A 15,809-nucleotide genomic window follows, 5' to 3' on the forward strand; every position below is an offset into this window, starting at 1 on the left:
ATCTAAGGAGAGATAAATGTAAATCTCTGAAATGGATACATTAGATTTTTAAGAACTAATGAAAGTGGTAAAAAGTGCTGTTTATTTTGAAGCCCAACCTCCAACTCTTTTCAACAGCAGACATCATATATGCTTTCAGCATCAGGAAACAGCCATAGGCCACTCACCCTTATAGAGACTATGCAGGGCTTCCAGGAAAGGACAGGACTACCATGGGTGCATCAAGCATGTGTACTATGTAGAAAGGTGCAGCTAGGAGTAGCATATCTGTACAGGCGAGCCTCTGTGTACACCAGATCAGCCTGGAAAAGAAATGAGCTATTGCCATAAGAACAATCGATATATGGCACTCATGGTGGCTCCCTCTGCTGGAGCATTTTTGTCCTTTTGCCGATCAGTTGGTCAGGACAGAGCTGTGACTTCCGGGGAAGAGAGCACAAGACTTTCACGAAGCACTGCAGAAGTCACTGTTTGGTAGCAACACGATTTTACTTCAACTGAGAGATAGAGTGCCTCTAGGAAGTTTACAGTGTCTCTCTGACAGTGCAAGAGGCTGCAATGGTCCACAGGCTCTAAACATGGGGGTATCACAGAGTTGGATCTATTCAGTTAAGAAAAAGTAAGCAGGGGAACGTGATAGAAGGTCACCTGTAACAATGTATGATACAAGCTGGGACCCCTTCTGGCTTTCATCTGTAGGTAGACAGCCTAGATTCTCTTGGAAGCTGTAAGACCTGAAGATAAACATGAGAATAACAAAAGAAAAATATGCTCACTGGAATACCAAAAGACACCACTGTAGAGGAAAACTTGCCAAAGAAACATTATCTCAGACCAGTAACAAGAAGCAATTTGAAAATCCTTAAGTAAATTTACTGAAGCTATAAACTACTTATTTTTTTATACAGTTGTATATTGATAAGGGAAGTGACACATTGCCACATCCCATGAAGTAACATAACACTGGCAAAACAACCTTGGAGAAATCCTTGGGATGTGGGCTGAGCTCTGGGAGCATAGATAGTTAAAAGCGGCCTTGCAAATTGCTGGAAGCAAACCAGTACCAGTACCAGTACCAGGGGTCAACCAGCAGACACCACAACTTGGGCATCAGACATTACCAGAGGCTCTTGAGGACCAAATAAGGACTTCTGATAGGGATGGCACTATGCAAAACAGGGTAATAAATATACACCCAGCAAGCGAGAAAACTTGATAAATATGTAACAAAAAGCCTTACTTGCTTGCTGGACAAAATCCTCTTGTCCAGCAAGTTGTATTAAAGAATGTATGCTAGTACTTAAAACTATGTTAGAAAGTTTCTATCCAGCTGAGTTCAGTGCCAATATAAAACTTTTTCTTCCTTGAAACAAATTAAAGTAGCTTGCCTCCCTTCAGCAACTTGCTGTTATAATAAAAGCAGATTCTAACTGGCAACTCAATTTTACAGTAGCACAATAAACAGAGTAACATCTATTGCTAATTCTTATTGTTCTCCTGCTTAAAATAAGAAAACAGAGAATGCAAAAAAATGCAGTGATTCTATTAGCAAGTTTCACCCCAAAATTGTATTCCAAAAAGAATATAAATTTATGTGATATATTCCTAAGTATATGTTCATGTTTTAAAATAAAAAGCATAAGGGGTTTTTCTTTAGTAGCATTCTTTTGTCCTCTTAATTACTTGATGTTCTTGAGTGTGGTGGTGTGGCTTTCTTTACTGTAACCTTTTAAATGGTTTGCTTCAGTTTCCCTAGCCTGTTGGGTTATTCCAAGTTTCTCCTCCCTCTCCAAATTGTCTATCACTTCCCAAATAGCGTTTTGCCCCACCAACCTGAATGTCAATCCTCCCTCATCCCCGCCTTTTGTTCTAGAAAGTCCTCTGTCAATTCTTGTTGTCCCAACCCTCTGCCTAAATTCCTCCCTGGAATTCCACTATTCCAGGAGGCCCCACTGACCCATGTAACCCCTTCCCCTTCCATTGTCTTTCCTATTGCTTGTGATATTGTGAGTTCCTCCTTAAACTCCTCCCTGATGTATCCCTGATTGGTTGAGAGATTGTACCCACCCCTTCCTTTTCCCCTGTTTAAAAGTCAGCGTACAGAATTGTTCCAGGTTCTTCATCCCTCACCCTGTCTGGGCAATGAACTAACTTGACAATCACATGAAGGATCTCTCCCTGTTCTTTGCCCTGATCCTCGACACTGCACTTCTAAGGGCTGTGGAGAGCAGAAGCAGCCCTGCTCTGCACCACCACTCAGACCACTTCCTTGCATCTCTTGGGCACAAAAAATTTATTCTGGCACTGTAACAGCCCTTTGGTACCACAAGACCAAAAGGTAATAAAAATGAAAAAATAATGCTAACCATTATGGATTTCTCAGTCCCTTCAAGGCATTTTGGCAAAAATTTACACAGAAATATAATCAGTTATTTTAATTATGATAAGCATTTAGTGTAGGAGTACTATGACAAGGACAATACAGAATAGAATAGAATACCAGATAGTCCCTGGCTCTGTAACTCCACAGTTTCCTGTTTTTAGGCAGGATTTTTCAGCTTTCAAAATATTCCTTTTTGTACCACTTTTATGTTCAAGAAATCATACTGTCTTTTTCACAAAATTTTCCTTAAATAAAATAGCTCAGTTAGTCTCGTCCAGAGCTAATGAAGACATTTCAAATAACAATTATGTAGACTTAAATAGATTTTTTAAAGGCACTCATCTAAAAAGGCACTCGGCTGCATTCTAAAAAGCAGTCAAGTACCAATCATACATAAATATAAAATGAATCACTTTTTCTCAGAAAAGCTTACAAAATGTATTTGTAAATTCTTTGCAGAGCATATTCTGTAGTGTTTTGCAACAGTCTGTGTTAACTAATTACATATTATCAGGGGAAGAGTCCTTAAAAGAAAAGATATTTAGCTGAGGTTTTTCTAATTGATTACTCAAAAAGATTTCTGATCTGTGCAAGGGTAAATATAGATATATTTGAACAAAGATGTCCTCAGATAGAATAAATAATAGAGACCAGAACGTGATTTGGGAACCTAAAGAACTAGATAGTTTAAGGGTTTAAGAGCTTAATATGGCTTACAGGGATAGCCTGCTCCTTGGTAACCTTCTATCAGAGCAGAAAAGTGGTCATTTCTTATATCTTCATTTTTCAAAATCACCTGAAAATCATTCCACAAGGACTTCATAAAGGATGAAAACAAATAACTTGAGATTGTTTAGAGAGTGGTGTAAGCAAATACCAAGGTTTTGGGTTTGATGCTTGTATGGACCTTTCACTTAAGAATTGGACCTGATGATCCTTGTTGGCCCTTTTCAATAAAGAATAATTTGTGATACAGACAGACTGATAGTGAGGGAGAAGGAAATAGATGTATTTCCCTTTGGTGCTACAAGTATCAGGAACCATAAAAGGAAATTTTTAGTTCAACTGACTAAACAAGAAAAATAATATACAGAGCTCCTAAGTTCCTTTCTCAGAAATTCTGTTTCATTTTCTGATGAGAAGACCTTCTCAGACACTCAAATAATTGCATAAAGTAATTTCTGTGCTCTTCCAAATAATCTGCAAGCTCTGTTTTATGGAACTCAAAAAAATTTGACTTTTTTTTCCTCTCGAAGGTAAAACTCAAGAAAGGTCCATTATTTTTGATGGACAATTTAACTGATTCAGGGTCTTTGACTGGCACTCGAGTTCTTTCACCATTTAGGTGTAAGACAAGAAAGTTCCATATTCCTTTTGTACGTGAAAAATTAAAGTGTACACTTTAATTAAGAATGGGGAAATATAAGATGCATCTTTCAAAAGCTATATACCATAATAATCACAGAACATCACAAATTTTAAAAATTCTATTTCCTGTCTTTGTCTCTAACCAGTAAATTAGACAACAATTACTAAGAGTCAGGGACTCTAAAAAAAAAAATCTAAAATTTACTGCCAGTTTCCACACACAGGTTTGAAGTCACACTTCATGAAAGAACTATATTATAGCTCTCCTGAAGTACATTTTTGCGTGCAGAAATGCTTGTTTATACCTGACTTGAATACTGAACAAATTTATGTATTTCAATGATTAAGCTTTCCCCCCACCAAAGAAACAAACAAATATTCAAGGACGTCAATAATTATTTTCATTTCAGAATAAAGAACATAAATTGCTCTACTTTTTTGGTTTCTATCTGAAAACTCAAAGATTATCTTAATCTGCTGATTATTAAGAGCACTAGCTTCTGATTTAGGTAAAAAAAACCCTTCAAAAAACAACTTCCCCACACAGCGCTAGATCCCTTGGTTTTAAGCACAGTAGTTCTGCCAAGAGGGCATTTTAAAATACTAATACTGTCCTGCCATAGTTTTTACTGACCAAGGCAATCCTCTTTCCTTTTCCCCTAATACTTTGCATCTGACATGCAGTTTACCACACTGTGTCATCATATAACCCTAAGTGAGCAACTCAGCACTATTAGACTTTACAAAGTCCATGCATCAAGGGCATTTCTGTAGGACAATTGAACATCAGTGAATATCTTTCTAAGAAATGTTCTTCCTCGACTTTTCCTCTGTCATATGTCCCTGTGCTGCAAATAAGTTACTTAGACTCATCAAGAGAAAATATATCTCAAGGGAATTAATAGGATTGAAGCAGGTTGATACATATTGGCAGTGGGAGGACGTGAATCAGTCAAGCTCTGTCAAAGTCATAAACCTCGTAAAAAGCTTTCACAGAAGCTTACTCACATGCTCCATCCCTCCAGCACTTTCGGCAAAATCTGTTGTTCATATCATCTGAAATGCTATTCCCATTAAAAAGCCTTCAGTTTTTCAGTGGGGAGACAGGCGATTGTTTAATGGCTCACATGCTTCTTAAATCGGTTTTACACTTTTGAAATTGAGACTAATTGTGTGTCACACGACTTTGAATCTGTTTTCTCACTTAATGAACCACTAAACTTGTTAACTTGTTAATAAGTTAATCACTATTTTTACATTATCTATATGTGATTTTATATTAACCAAGATATTTGATACACTGCTAAGTTTAAGGCCTTCAGGATAATGAGTCTGCTTCTGAACAAAAATCTGTTTATTCCCCATGTTACTTCAACTGCAGACATATACCTGTACAAGGCTTCTTTGCTACTCTGGCATTTTATTCATTCCCTTCAACACAGTGACAAATGTCAAACAGCTTACCACTAATGTGAATTTTTAATTCTGTAGGCACACTATACCCTGGAAATTTTTGCTGAAGTAAACAGTTTTTTGTAAAACAAACAAGCAAGCCAATAAAATTTTATCATGGATTCTAACAACTATAAAGGATTATCCTATCAGGACAGTGTCTAGTTGAGGAATTACGTGGCACAAGAGCAATAAAATTTATGTCGCTCCGTAGCATCACCTTAAGTCAGGGTCCTGTCATCCACGTTCATTGGCTTTGTAATACACTGACTGCTCCATCACCTTCGGCTGTGGTCCGTCTAGATACAACCCTTTCCTGGTCTTTCCACCACTGGACCACAGCTGAAGCAAAAAGAGTTTTCAGCACCTACCACTTTCCAAACCATCGTTTTGCTTATTGCTGAGGAATACATGTGCTGCAGGATGCTCGGTAGCATCCGAGGACCAGCTCTGGTTGTTTCTGTGGTACTGCACCGTCAATAAACGAGACAGCCGAGACTGCTGTGGGAAACCCGGTCTGGCTGTGTGGGGAGATGAGCGGGGACACCTCGTGTCACTGGGGCCGCCACGGCGAAGGTGTCAGCAGTGACAGTTCTGGCCTTGGCGAAGTGGCCGCCAGGGAATCCTATAAATGGTCACATTGGGAGGTTTCCTTAACATTTCTGCTTTCACGGAAGTCAGGTACAAAATTTCTTTTGTACAGAGAATCAAGCTGAACCAAAGGACTGGTTAAAAACTACCCCGCCTTAAAGGTGTTACACTCGGCGCAGCCCCTCACTCGCCGCTGACCACCCACAGCAGAGGGTGGTGCCCACGCAGGAGATGGAGCGGCAGGGACGGCGAGCGGGGCGGCTTCCGCTTCCGGCGGCCGCACTGACGGCGGCGGGGCCCGCCCGCGCTGCGCGGCCGTGCTGGGCCGGAGGCGGGGGGCGATGGGGCCGCCGGCGCTGCCGCGGCTCCTGGTGGGGCCGCTGCTGGTGTTGCTGGTGCTGCTGGAGGCCGCCCGCTGCGGGGAGGCTGCAGCCCCCCGATCCCGGGACGCCGCCACCGCTTCCCCGCGCCCCACGGAGGCGGCCGGCGGGGCCGCCACGCGGAGCAGCAGCAGCAGCAGCAGCCGCCTGGCCGAGGTGTCGGCGCCGCCTGAGCAGGGCCAGCCCATGACCCAGCGCGCCCTGTCCGTGCTGGTGCTGGCCAGCGCCGCCCTCATCGTCTACTTCGTGATCCGGACCGTGCGGTGAGGGCGGGGAGCGGGCGCGGGGGCCACAGCCGCGCCGCCGGGGCTCCTGAGTGGGGCTCCGAGTAGCGCCCGACCGCGCTGGGAGGCTCCCGGTGCCGCCCCCCGGTGTGGGCGGGGAGCGGCTCGGTCGGCTCCGCTCACGTCACCGGGAGGCGCACATCAATGTTGGGCCTTTCGCGACTCCCTCCTGTGCTCTCCCGGTGGTCTTGTCGCTGCTGGCATTCGTCAGCCCACCTAAATTTATTTTGTATGTTCTTGGAGTGATTTTTTGACCAGTTTGCAAATTTCCGTATCGGTAAACTACCAAAGTTGCCCTTCCCCCCGACTTTGTCGGTAAACTTCATTCTTTGATGATTCTTTCATAGCAAAATTAACCTGTTTTGTGTCTTTTTAAGGAAAGGGCCCTTATAAAGCTTGCTACCACTTAGCTGCCGTTACGTTTCTCATAGAAACTGTTCTCTGCATAGCTCGATGTGCTCTTGCAGTGTTTGTCATTGTATTTTTGTGTCCTGGTGACTATGGTAGTTTTGCTTCTCTCTCTCGTGCTTTAATATCTTGAATTCTTCAGAGCAAGGTCCAAATACATGATTATGCATAAAGCATCTCAGCTATGGAGAAAGTTCTCCATGCACTTTTCATTACATTTAGATATATCCATTGTGTCTAGTATCTGCATCATTTAGTTTAGACGGGCAGTTGAAAGACTCTTTTGTTTATGTCAGATACACAGTCCAAGTAAACTAAGATATTTTGATTGTTCCATACATCTCACAAATCGCTCTTTAAAAGCCAAGAGGGCACTTCTCAGTGTTAGTTTGTCTTCTACACCAGCCTGTTGGATTTGGAGATGTGAGTAGTATTGTGGAAAGGCAAAATAAATAAAAGTCTGTCATTGCAGGAGCTGAAGAGGAAAATTATCGTTTATTGCCATTATTTTCTGGATGAGTGGTAATTACTTGATGTTCTGGTTTTGGTGGTAGGATGCTGTTTGCATTTGCAAGGAATGCTGTTTTCTAGTTGCTGCTGTAAACTGGAAGCTTAACACCTCACATTATTCTGTAATTCAGCTGCATCTTAATTCTCAAATTTGGAATAGGTGAAGTGTATGTTTTTGAAATCAGACTTGTAGCTGAGTTGTTTTTGCGTGGTTATATAACAAATATAAGCATTAAGTGCAAACGACCCATTTTTTGGATAGGTTTCCTTGGCATGAAGACGTATCTTGTCGTAAGACATAAAAAATTTTTTCAAACTTTCTACCAGATTGCCTGCCCAGTGGATGAAGGGAAGAAAGTCAGAATAGTGTGTCTGGATTTTAGTAATGCTTTTAATGCTGTTCTTCACAGTACCATTCTGGACAAGCTCTCTGGCTGTGGGGTGAGCAAATTTGTCGTGCAGTGGTAGAAGAGACATCTGAGATGATGGGGCTCATAGGGTTGTAGTAAGGGGGGTTGCATGCCCAGTGACCAGTGCTGCTCCTCAGGGCTGTTCTAGGCCAGCTCTGCTCTGCACTCATATGTGGAGACAGGAGCTGAATGCGCCATTAACAGCTTTGCTGAGGACACCAAACTGGGAGGCGCAGTTGGCTGTCTCAAGGTGCAAGAGGCCTCGTAGAGGGATCTAGATGGATTGGAGCACTGGGCAATCACCAGTGGCAAGACATTTAACGAGAACAAGTGCTGGGCTCTGTGGCTGGAACAGGGTAACACTGGACACTAGTTTTCCTTCGGAGAGAAGTGACTGCAGAGCAGCCATGGTGAGAGGGATCTCAGGGTCCTTGTTGACAGCAGGCTCAGTGTCAGCCAACATGTGCCCTGGCAGCCAAGAGGGCAAACTTCACCTTCGGGTGCATCTCACACAGCACAGCCAGACAGTCAAAAGAGGGGATTATCCAACTGTATTCAGCATTGTCAAGGCCTTCCTGTGAGTAACTGTGTGCAGTAAGAAGCATACTAAGGCACTTGAATACAACCAGACTAGGGCAGCCAAACTGGTGAAAGAGCTGGAAGGCCTGTCCTCTGAGGAGTGGCTGAGGACTCTGGGTTTGTCTGCTTTGAAGAAGACAAAGCCTGAGGGGACCTCATTGCTCCCAGCAGGTCCCTGAGGAAGGAAATGTTTATCTCTTCTTGCTGAGATCCAGCTATAGGATGCATGGGTATGATTCGAAGTTGCACCAACAGAGGAATAAATAATTGGACATTAGGAAACTTTTTTTTACTGGTAGGGTGGTCAATGACTGGAATGGGATTCTTAGAAAGAGGGTCAGTGTTTAAGAGGCATTTGAACAATACCGATGGCACCATGCTTTAAATTTTGGATTGATCAGGCAATTGACTTGATAGCAATTTTAGGTCCCTTCCAGCTGAGCACTGTCAGTCACAGAGTAAAAGATTTTAAGTTGTTTTTGTTAACACTCACTGCTTTAGAGTCATGGTTGTGATCATACATGCATGTTGTGTAAGCGTCTGCGGTATTCCTGTAGCTGTAGTTTTTAAATTACTTCTTATATAGAGAAGGGCTTGAGTCACAAGTGCTTCATGTATCCTTTTTCAACAGGGTTTGTTTGAATCTAAAATCTCTGCCAGCTTTGTGATAATTTCTTTTTGCATTATGTACAATCTAGACATTTGCTATGACTGTCTTGGGTTACTCTCAAATCACAGTAGCTACTCACTTTCCATTTTAACCTGTTAAAGGAAAAAGGTGAAATGTAAAGTGAGATTGACAGAAATGTTGACTGTACCAGTAGCATGTACTGCCTCTTCTTAATTTCATATTTTTGTTTAAAATAGTTTCATAATGCTTGTCCTGGTCCTAATTGCTTAGCTTCTACTTGAGTGAAAACCAAGAAGTACAATATGTAAGAAACAACCTTATTTTTCATCACACTGTCATCCTAAAAGTTTTAGAATTCTTTTCTATTTGGTGCTTTGAAGTGTACAGCTGCTTTCTGTGTTGAGGAGTAAAGAACAGGTGAAATAAATGAAGAACATGGCAGGGACTTTGTCTTGAACTGAAAGGTGAAATTTTTGGGTTTGGTACTAGCCTTAGCTTTAAATGAAGAAGCTGCATAGTTTGTTCTGGGCTAAAGCACTTAAATACCTGGGGTGACAGTTGCTGCATTTTCACATCATAATTGAGAGTGGAGGAAATGGTCGTGTTGTTTATTTCTTGTAATATTAGAAATTGGAAAACTTTGAGGAAGGGTATGTACTTCAACTCTTTCCCATTCTTGCAAGGTTACATTTGCCTCTCAGTTCCAGTGGGAGATATACTTTGAAGTATAGTGAAAAGATAAACCAAGATTGAATGCTGTTGTGTGTTCTTTCAAGAAGGGTATTTTAACAAGTAGTGTAAGTACACCAGAGTTTCAGGACAGGACTTGAAGCTGAGAATCTCAGTATTGTATTTGAGATCTCTTACAAGATAGTTAAAATGGTGCCTAAATGTGCGACAGAGAAGTCACTATGCACAGTATACAGTAAGTAGTATGAGGTATTATACGTAATATGGTAGTAATACTATAATATCATAATGTATTCATAATTTCTTTTATTGGCTCAGAAATATTCTGTGTTGAAGTTCCTGAATGTTGTAAACATGTTTGGTACACACCTGACTTGGGGTTGTAAATTCTAGAGTTTCTAAATGAAAGACCTGTTACCACCCTTGTGTTTAGCACTAAGCACCTAGACACAAGTTTATTTCTTCTTTGTTTTTTAAGTCCTATAGTTTTCATGTAGTTGTTTGCCAGTTACTGAAAGTGGCTCTGTCAGCATTGTGTAAACAGATGCCTTTGCACAGTGTTTGGTGAGTGGCTACTGGTCTGAGTTCCAGAACTTGAGCAAGGCTTGTTCCATGGGTTAAAAAGTAGTTCTGGAAAGGCAAATGGAATTCATTGTGTGGGTGATGCACATGGGACCCAGGCCGATGCAGCAAAGCTGTGGAGAGTGAGAAAAGCAGATGCAGTCTGCTTGTCTGTGATAAGCACTGTGCCTTAATCCTGAAACATGAGTCACTGCCTCTTCCTTCCGTGCTTTGTGAAGCATACAAGACATTGCCTCTACAGGATCTGTTTTATTCTAAAGTGTAATTACAGACAATTTTTTAAACTTGATATCTATAAAAGACTTCACAAACGATAATAAAAATTTCTAGTGTCAGCCATGGCTTGTGTTACAAGTTATAGCTTTGCTATAGCTTTGTTTGGTTTCTGCCTGATTTGATCTGCTGTTTTTTACAGAGGCATAAGACATGTAGAGAATATGTAGCAAGACTTTTTCTTCTCAGTAGAAGTATGTTAGAAATATGCTTTTGCATATATTTTTATGTGGCTCTTATATTTAGATGCTAAGTGCCATTTTGTATTTACTACATTAATCCTGTACAAAACTACAGATGACACTCTTATTGGCCATAATCATTTCATGTAAACTGTTGACATTTAGAATTGTCTGACTTCTGAATTTCATATAGCTAAGTGTGTACACTTATCATAAATTTTTAAACTTATGCTAAGTATCAATATAGCAGTATTTTACATTATTGGATCAGAAAGTAGCAAAAGATTTACATTACTTGAATGTTTTAAAATACTTTTCAGGCTCAGAAGGCAAAACAGAAAAACCCGAAGATACGGAGTTTTGGATACAAACATAGAAAACATGGAGTTGACCCCATTAGAACAAGATGATGATGATGATGATACAACACTATTTGATGCCAGCCATCCTCGAAGGTTTGTATTTAGAACCTGAATGTACTTCTAGCAATAGAAGTGAAGGAGTGTGGGTGATACACAATTTCTCGTAGAAAGCTCACTGCTGTGTTTCATATGCATAGTTGGAGAAGGGATGTCAAGATCTCTTGAATTTTAAATGGGCAAGAATTTAGTGGGCAAGAAGATAAACACCATTTGTCTTCAACATGTGAGTTCCAGAGAAATGGAGAGGAAGGTAGGCTATTTTTGTTACAAATACAATGTCATTGAAGCTAATGTTAAGTCAGCAACTAGCTTTTACCTTTGTCTTTTCTTTTTTTTCCTAATTTGAAGGCTTCTCCATTTTTCCTGTGTATTCTTGCCTATGAGTTCTGCTTCAAGCAGCTTTGCTTCATAATGCTATCTTATTGCTAAAGTAGTCAGCAGTTAGTTGATGATGATCCTGGACCAGATTTTACGTTTGGTACTGCTGCACTGGAAGATTCATATTCTTAAGCTGCTCTCTGAAAGTTTGTAGATACAGAAAAAGTTTGTTGTATTTCCTTATTGTATTTAACTTTTGTTCTGTTTCCTTAATGTCCTTAAGCATGATCAATTAAAACTTAAATTCATGCAATTCATACTTAAATTTTTTCCTTTTTGAGTAACGTCATCACATTTCATGTGCAAAGATACAGTAAAAGAATTGATGGGATTATCATAGTCATAGTTCATAGTGAAGGCTACTTGATTACTGTCAAGTATCCAAAGAGATCAGAGGAGTTCTCGCAGTCACAGCAAGTAAAGGATTCACATTGTTTAATGTGAAATCAGATTCAAATATCAAGCAAAACAGCTGGATAAATGCAATACCTGCTGTTCCAAATGAATTAAAAGTATTGGAGTAGTGAGTCAGGTGTTCTACCATTTATCAGGAGAAACTTTGTATGCAGTTCTGGAACTTGAATAGGAAAGTTCAGTCTGCTTTAACTTTGTCTCCTTAATGGGAATCTTTCTGATTTAATTTTTTTTGTAAGTCAAAGCCTCTCTTGATTTTTTTTCTCCCCTATATGTGAGATTAAAGTAGCTAGAGTATCACCACTTAGCATTCCTCTGTATTTTAGAATTATGTGACCATTACCATTACCTTATGTTATTAGTCTTTTTTCAGTGTGTGTATATATATATATATATGTAAAATGTAATAGGTAATTGTCACAGTCTATCCAGGAGTTCCCTCAATGTGTTCCTTAAATCTTTCAACTTCTGTTGTAATTCAACATACTTGTTAGACCTTGAGGTATTTGATGACCAATTAACATGATACTCTTTATAAATGCTTATTTACAGGAGTATTAACTATATTTTTTAGTAGAAAGTAAAATGATAACGTAGCTAGTCATCATTAACAAACAGTATTACACAATTACAACTTTTCAGAGACCATATTTCTGATTTTTCTTCCTTCCTGTTTCCTAAACACTTCATTTTGAGTGAGAAGAAAAATTTGTTGAAATATTTCATTGTAGAAATATCTAAACTGTTGTTTCAATAGGGATCTGAAAGTATGTGCCTAAATTATTGAAGTCCTTATTTTGATACTGGGAACTCAAAAACAAGAACTTGAGTTATATTTAGTGAAGATGGTGAATTTTCTCTGGTTTTGTATATTGATATCTTCCTGTGCTCTCTTTTATGGGGCTAAGCTCTTAAAATTTTAAGAGCTACTTTTTATTTTGAAATAGTATTCACATGTATGATGAAAGCAGTGCTGAACATTGTGAATTCACTCCACAAATCTTTGTAGGACAGCTTGATAAAATGGTGTTCAAACTTTGCAAAGATACATCATTGCTGGGAAGATCATTTGAAAATTAGAGTTCTTGAATTATTTTTTTTTTAAACCTTGATTGGGAATGTAGTTTTTAAAGGTAATTTATTACCCCATGTTTCAAATTGTTTGCATCTGCACTGAAGCTCAGCAATCACTCTTCATGTTACTGCTTAAGCACAATGACCAAAGGGAGTACAGAATGCCTAAGTAAGCAAAGACAGCTTTGTGCTGAGGTCAACTTAATGAAAATGATACTCACATGTTCTCGGGAGATGTCATTACACTTTGTTCTGACATTTGCAGTAATTCAGAGGTATGGTTGATTGGATTTTTTTAAAGGTAGCTTAAATATATAGTCAGGCCGAGAGCCTGGGAACAAGGAAGAGAGGCTTTTTAGTAGTTTTTTGAGTTTAGTGCTTTATTAAGTAAAGAACAGTTGCAGTTTTACTTAACTTAGACCCAACAAATGAGCTTATTTAGTGCTTAAGTTTCTTTCCCTTGCAACTCATAATGGAAGGCACTAAAAAACTGAATGCAGTTACCAGAAATTCTTATCTCCATGTTTATTTACATTTGTTATTTACATCAAGGTAATCAAGTTTTGGTATATATATAAAAGTATTGTTCTGTGTAGAAAAATGTCTTTTTTCGTAATTTCTTTGTGGCCTGTTAAAAGACTATAGTGGTACCCAGGCTGCTTTCATTTTTCTTGCTTGAAATAATCAAGCTTTTTTTAAGGTGATACTCTACAAATAGTATGCCTATATTAGAAATCCCTATAGGCTTATTCTGGATTAGCTGGTGACTGTATTAGACCCTTCTCAGGAACAGGCAGAGAAAATGGCTTCTCTCCTAAGAATCACCATAGTAGTGTTGGTATACTGGTGTCCAGATACATTACTGCTTTCAAGGGTTGCTGTTTTCTTTCAGAGCTGTGTGAAAAACAGTCCCCCGTGCCCCCAGCTGTAGCGTAGACACAGTTTAAGTGCACTCCCACTGTCATCATCACCCATGTCACTGGTCTCTGTGCTGCTGCTGTTTGGGACAGTTTACCAAAACAGTAGGTTTTAGCCATTCTGCTCAATAGCTTGCTATTAATACCCAAGTGGGAAATTCTAGCCTTTGGTCTCTCACTACAGCTTTACATACATGTTGACTGAGGAACAGTATACTAATACCACATCTGTTTGTCAAAATTATATCACACTAATAGTTTACAATTCTCATTGAATGACTTCACACAGAAACTGCTTCCTCAGTGCTGCAAGGCACAAAGAAGAGAATTCACTCAATTTTTTTATAGTATTCCATAACTAGAATGATACCAAGACTTGCCAAAGTTTCAGTAGGAGCTCAGGAGCCTTGAAAGTTCAAAATATATCCATCATGGTAAATCCATTTTTAGTTTTGTTAGTGAGGTGTCTCTCTTTTTGGAAAGGTTAAATGAATGCAGGTTTGTGTACTTTGCTTCAGAGTAATATGGTAATTATGAGTTTTTCCAGTCATATTTAATAATAAAATGTTGTGTCTCTCTGGTTTCTTTCAGAATGTGTGATCTTTAAAAATGTAGGCTAAATTTGCCTTGAAATAGGGCATTTCAGATTAATGCATCTGTTTCTTCTGTTGTAGAGAAGTACGTGCCTTTCAGTGAGAGAACTTAAATCTTAGAACCAGAGAAGGAGACTGCCTCATGGGAGAAGTAAGAAGCAAGAGAGTATGCAAGTGGGGGGGGGGACTAATTTAATTTGTGTATTTTATGGCATCCTTAATATCTTGCAATAAGTAATGTATCAATTTGTTCTATCTTTTTGTATATAGAGATTCTCAATGTATAGCCTATGGGGAGAGAGTACTAACTGCACTAAGATAAAAAACATACTTGGAAGGGAGATCACTTGTAAAACAGGGTATTTTTTGCTTGTTACAAATCTTGTATGCCATTTAAGTGTGGTATACACTCTTTTTCTACAGTAACCTGGAATGTTAATTTTTTCTTCTGATATTAAATTGTAAGTAAATATAACCACTGTGGACTTCTCAGAACTGTTAGAACTTGACTTTAATTGAGGAAATGATTTATTGTTTACCTATAAAAAGCCAAACTACTGCCTTCTGTGTTGCACATTTAAAAAACTGAATTAACATGTTTTGTGTAAACTTCAGTGAAAAAATAAAATGTGTTTACAGTGTTCCTAGCATTTAGTGTGATACTCCAACACTATACATTTTAAGGATACTTGGGATATTAATATAATTATGTAAAACATGGTATTGCAACATCATCTTGCTGTTGAGACTCCTGATTGCAACTCTTGAGTTAATTTTTTTACGAGGTCTGTGTTCAGCTTGTGTAGACAGATGGCTCAGTGACTTCAGGGTGTTGCTAGTGTAATCCAAGTAATGTCAGTATTTAGACCTGTAATGAAGCAGAGGTACGCCTTTGGGAAAATTCTGAATATTCTGTATCTCTAAAATGAAACATTGACATCAGAAGCAGCTGTTACTGAAATGTGTGGTAATACTCACATGAATGTAGTTGGCATACAGCAATTATGTTTAGTTTTTGGCTAGTGCCATAAAAATTATTAGAACCTTTAAGATCTGGAAGATACACTTTTTAAAATGTGTTTCAGTTTCCACTGTAATCTTGATAATGTAGACAAAATGTTCAAATTCTACTTTAGAATTAATGTGTATTTTTTTGCATATATCCATATGTATCAAGGCATAAACTTGCTGCAGCAGTATCAGTGGGAATGACTATGTATCCTCAAAGTGCTTAAGTTATGGGCTGCAGAGAAAGGGGAATATTTTTTCCTGATTTTTCACCCTCTTG

At 39.1% G+C, this 15,809-nt stretch overlaps 1 protein-coding gene across 1 annotated transcript; it reads left to right on the plus strand.

Moving 5' to 3' along the window:
- The first annotated feature begins 6,054 nt into the window (after positions 1–6,054).
- FAM174A (family with sequence similarity 174 member A) lies at positions 6,055–15,171 on the plus strand. The gene is made up of 3 exons (XM_063422895.1): positions 6,055–6,437; positions 11,044–11,178; positions 14,603–15,171. The coding sequence occupies exons 1-3, from the start codon at positions 6,136–6,138 to the stop codon at positions 14,622–14,624; spliced, it is 459 nt and encodes a 152-aa protein (XP_063278965.1). The 5' UTR covers positions 6,055–6,135; the 3' UTR covers positions 14,625–15,171.
- The last annotated feature ends 638 nt before the right edge of the window (positions 15,172–15,809 follow it).

The sequence above is a fragment of the Prinia subflava genome, chromosome Z (genome assembly GCF_021018805.1).
Source record: "Prinia subflava isolate CZ2003 ecotype Zambia chromosome Z, Cam_Psub_1.2, whole genome shotgun sequence".
Taxonomy (NCBI): Eukaryota; Metazoa; Chordata; class Aves; order Passeriformes; family Cisticolidae; genus Prinia; species Prinia subflava.